The sequence below is a fragment of the Salvia miltiorrhiza genome, chromosome 5 (assembly GCF_028751815.1).
Source record: "Salvia miltiorrhiza cultivar Shanhuang (shh) chromosome 5, IMPLAD_Smil_shh, whole genome shotgun sequence".
NCBI lineage: Eukaryota > Viridiplantae > Streptophyta > Magnoliopsida > Lamiales > Lamiaceae > Salvia > Salvia miltiorrhiza.
Window position 1 is genome coordinate 27,173,137 of NC_080391.1, and position 4,495 is coordinate 27,177,631.

General features: G+C 38.7%; 1 protein-coding gene across 1 annotated transcript; it reads right to left on the reverse strand.

Moving 5' to 3' along the window:
- Positions 1–1,206: 1,206 nt before the first annotated feature.
- On the reverse strand, positions 1,207–3,191 carry LOC131026240 (proteasome subunit alpha type-4). Its single transcript, XM_057956035.1, has 2 exons — positions 2,931–3,191; positions 1,207–2,155 (listed from the first exon to the last, which is right to left on the reverse strand). Exon 2 carries the CDS (start codon positions 2,145–2,147, stop codon positions 1,398–1,400), a length of 750 nt encoding a protein of 249 aa, XP_057812018.1. The 5' UTR covers positions 2,148–2,155; positions 2,931–3,191; the 3' UTR covers positions 1,207–1,397.
- Positions 3,192–4,495: the final 1,304 nt, after the last annotated feature.

Below are 4,495 nucleotides of genomic sequence, written 5' to 3' on the forward strand. Positions count from 1 at the left end.
ATCGACAAATATATAAAACTAGAAATTGTAATTTACTTAAAATCGTGGAAAACGACATCGTTTAAGGTAATTAGAGACGTTGTCGTTTGATTAGCCGGCAAGGCGTGCCACATCAACTTTACGGGAATCCACATCAGCATTAAGTTGGCCGGAAAATTACTCTAGAAGTCAATTGCAACAAATTGAAAGGTAGTTCAAATTTTTGCTACAATTAAAAAGATTGTCAAAAAACCAGATTTTGGTATAAAGTGGGGTATTTTCATGCAATTTGTCGTCCGGCGAGGCATGCCACATCAACTTTACGGGAATCCACATCAACATTTAGTTGGCCGGAAAATTACTCCGGAAGTCAATTGCAACAAATTGAAAGGTAGTTCAAATTTTTGCTACAATTGAAAAGATTGTCAAAAAACCAAATTTTGGTATAAAGTGAGGTATTTTCATGCAATTTGCCCTAATACATTTATAAATTTTTAGATGCACTTTTGTATTCAATACATTATTGTGTATACAACAAAGCATTTTTATGTTTTAACAATATGCATTATAAAGGAATCTATAACATCACCTAAAGCATAACTTAGATGAATGAATTCATGTGTTACATTGAGAATTGAGAATCAATCTGAAAAGTGAGATATTCAAATTTTATTGGGCGAAAATTTTATCTAGGTTCAAATACTAAAGGAAGCAAAAATTTCACCATATTAACTGAATATATTATCTATGCATTACAATCCATTTATTCGTAGATTTATATTGACTTTTTTGTTATTCTCAATTCTCACGAAAAATAACTGTTCTCACTGGATTATATATATATATGAGAGATCCTTGGAGGGTCTTAGTGATTTGTATGCTTCTTAACCAGACAACTGGCCTGCAGGCTGGAAGCGTATTGCCAAACTTATTTAAAATTTGTCCAAATGCCGAGGCTGCGATGAACGCTGACGTGGACAAGGTCGCAGAGGAAACTGGAAATACATAGTTTAGGTTTGCACAAGAAGAGAGCAGTCATGATTAAACAGCTATCTACACAATATCTGGAGGAAAGCTGGACCCATGTAACTGATCTGACTGGTGTTGGCAAGTATGCAGCTGATGCTTATGCAATATTCTGTACTGGAAAGTGGGATCGTGTGAGGCCAGTCGATCATATGCTGGTAAAATACTGGCAATTTCTCTGTGATTTATATACAAATCCGCTTCCTCAAAATATATATATATATATATATGAAGAGATCACAGACCATATAGAGCATATGGTAAGAGGGGAAAAGGAAGTTCAAATCATTAACTGCCTCATAAATAGAATTCAATATAGGACATTCATCAATGGCAGATTCTTAAACAAACAAAAAACAAGTTCAAACACTATGGTCGAACAAAATACAAGCTTAAGAAGCCTCTGCAGCAGGTTGAGTAACTCCAGACTTGAGCAACAGCTGAGTTAGGGTCTCTGGCGAGCAAACCTGGTACTTGACTTTTCCACTAGAGAGGAAGACCTCGGCCAATTCAAGCTTCTCCGAAGTGAGACTTGTGCTGTCCATTGTCTTACTAAGCACCTTAATAGCAAGCTGAATGGCCTCCTCCCTCGTTATATCATCCTTGTAGTCTTGCTTGAGCATTGATTGAGCAGCCTGATTATTTGCTCCAATAGCTGCAGCCTTCCAGCCACTGTAGTTTCCACTCGGATCACTCATGTACAGCTGAAAACCATAGTTCTTATCCCAGCCTGCAAAAAGGAAAGAAACACCAAATGGACGGAGCCCACCAAATTGAGTGTAGCCTTGCTTGGTGTCGCACAAGGATTGGACCAGCTGTTCGACGGGCATTGGCTCTTGGTAGGCAAAAGCATATCGCTGAGCTTGGACTCTAGCTGTGTTGATGAGAATGTTGGCATCAGACATGATTCCAGCAACAGCACAAGCAACATGATCATCAATCTTGTACATTTTCTCAGTGGACGCAGAGGTCTGTAGAAGCTTGGAAGTCACTTTCTTTTCACCAACCAATATAACCCCATCTTTAGACAATATACCAATGGCACTCCCTGCATTGCCAATTGCCTCCATTGCATACTCAACCTGGTAAAGGCGACCTTCCGGGGAGAAGATTGTTGTACGGCTATCATACCTCCGAGACATGTTTCAATCTACACAAAGATGCTTTAACAGTTAAATCTGATCCTCGGTCAGATTAGCAATTTACTATTGTTATTGATTTGAAAATGTATGACATACTAAATGAGCTGAACCACAAAACTTAGAGCCAAACTAGAAGTGAATAAATTGGTGAAGTTATCATGAGGTACAACAATATATTAAGACAGATTTAGAACCAGAGACAAGTTCATGCCACCAACTTTTTGACTATTCTATAGCATTTTAAGTAGGGAAAGAATTATTTTTGCCATCAGAAGCGCTTCCAACGAAAAGGTCATTGCTCACCAACTGACTATCAGCCAACAGAGAGTAAAGGATCATAGCTATAAAGCGATATCTGATGCTTCTGTTACTAAATTTTCAGAAAATCCAGCTTCAATTTCGCAGCTTCTCTAAGTACTATGAAAAATTAATGGCTGGCGATACCATATGTCACAAAGATATCGAAAGGAACAATACGGCGGAACCACAGCTCAGCCTTCATAATGTGAATTCATATCTAAACTTAGCATTCATAACTTCCGTTCACCGAATATTTATGCATCATATATTGTTCTTTTCTCTGCGTTAATTTCAAAACGACAAGAATTACCAGGCAGAAACCCAAAAACCAACAAAATTCGATTATCGCGTCTTTTCTCGAACTTGAACCCAAGAAAATAGTAGTAATAAAAGATCAACAGACAACGTCGAAGAATTCGACGAAAAGGCATCTATAAAACCTAAAAAACTAAGATAAAATTAAAGAAAACGAGCGGGAAGAACCTGATATAAAGATCTGGATCTGGCAAGAGGAACGAGATGCTTAAAAAAATGTTTGGCCGCGATAAAATGTTGATTAAAATCGGTATTACACGCTTCACCAGAGCAGCAGCACTATATATTTTGATGTGAGCTGCCTTTTTTCCCAAGCTTTCAATCCTTCAAAGCCAACATCTTTTATTATTTCTGTTTTGACCCAAATGTTCCTATTGTTTCAGAATAGTACCCTTTTTTTCTCTCTATTCACTGTTTTGGTTCAATTATTTATCGACCGCATATTTGCATCTAGGGATGTCAATGCAGCCCGAAACCCGTGGGCCGACCCGAATAACCCGATAAAATTAGAGAGTTAGGGTTGAAAAATCGCAACCCGAAAAAACCTCCAGCCCGATTAGCCCGCACCCGACTAACCCGGAACCCGATAGGGCTAGCCCGAAAACCCGATGGGCTGGCCCGGTGGGCTGATGGAATTGTGACTGATGCATCCAGTTACAACTTCTGCCATGTTTAGATCTATGATATTTGCTTAAATATATATATGTAGCCTCATTAAAAAAAGTGAAATTAATTAGTTAGAATATATATGTGTGTGTGTGTGCAATCTCATTAAAAAAAGTGAAATTAATTACGGATTTTTTGTAGAAAGTGATTATTAGTATCTCATTAGTTAAAAATTAATTATTAGTATCTCATACCATTTTTTTTTTCTGTCAATGAGACGTGCATGGCAAATCCACTAATTATTCAGTAATAATCCAGATTGATTATAGTGCATTGATACATGTTAAATTTTACTATCTCATTTTAATATAATTTTGTTTATGTAATCTTGAATATCTTTTATTTTTGCATTTCATGCTTTGCTATATAATTTATATCTTTAATATCTATGTATATTTTATACATTATACATTAGATCATTAGGAATAATAAAATACAAATGATAATTTTATTTTTACGTATTTAACCTGATTAGCCCGATGGGCTAGCCCGAAACCCGAAAGTTTAGGGTTAGGGTTGAAGATTTACAACCCGAAAAAATCTCCAACCCGATTAGCCCGCACCTGACTAACCCGGAACCCGATAGGGCTAGCCCGAAAACCCGGTGGGCTGGCCCGATTGACATCCCTATTTGCATCTTGTGATGGAGCTATAAATCTTATAGAAACAATAGGGCCGAATGGCCCTATTCAACATACAACATCAAATTTTGTCCACCATTTGAAAAAACATAAATTTTGACCATTTTTTGTATGTCATGACTATTCTACCCTTCTCTCTCTTTCTCATCTCCCTCTCTCTTTCCAGCGGCTCCTCTCTCTTTCTCATCTCCCTCCCTCTCTCTCTCCAGCAGCTGCGCGGCAGTGGCGCCGAGCTTGGAGAATTCGTCGGAGCTCTCGCGGCGGTGGTGGAGGAGATCCTCCATCTCTCTCTCTCCAGCGGCTGCCGCTCTCTCCTCTCTCTTTCTCCAGTGCGCGGCGGCGGCAGATCTGGTCTGATGAGGCGGCGGCGGTGGATCTGATCTGATCGTTGCGCCGCTTCCTCCATCGGTCGCCTCCTTCGATTTC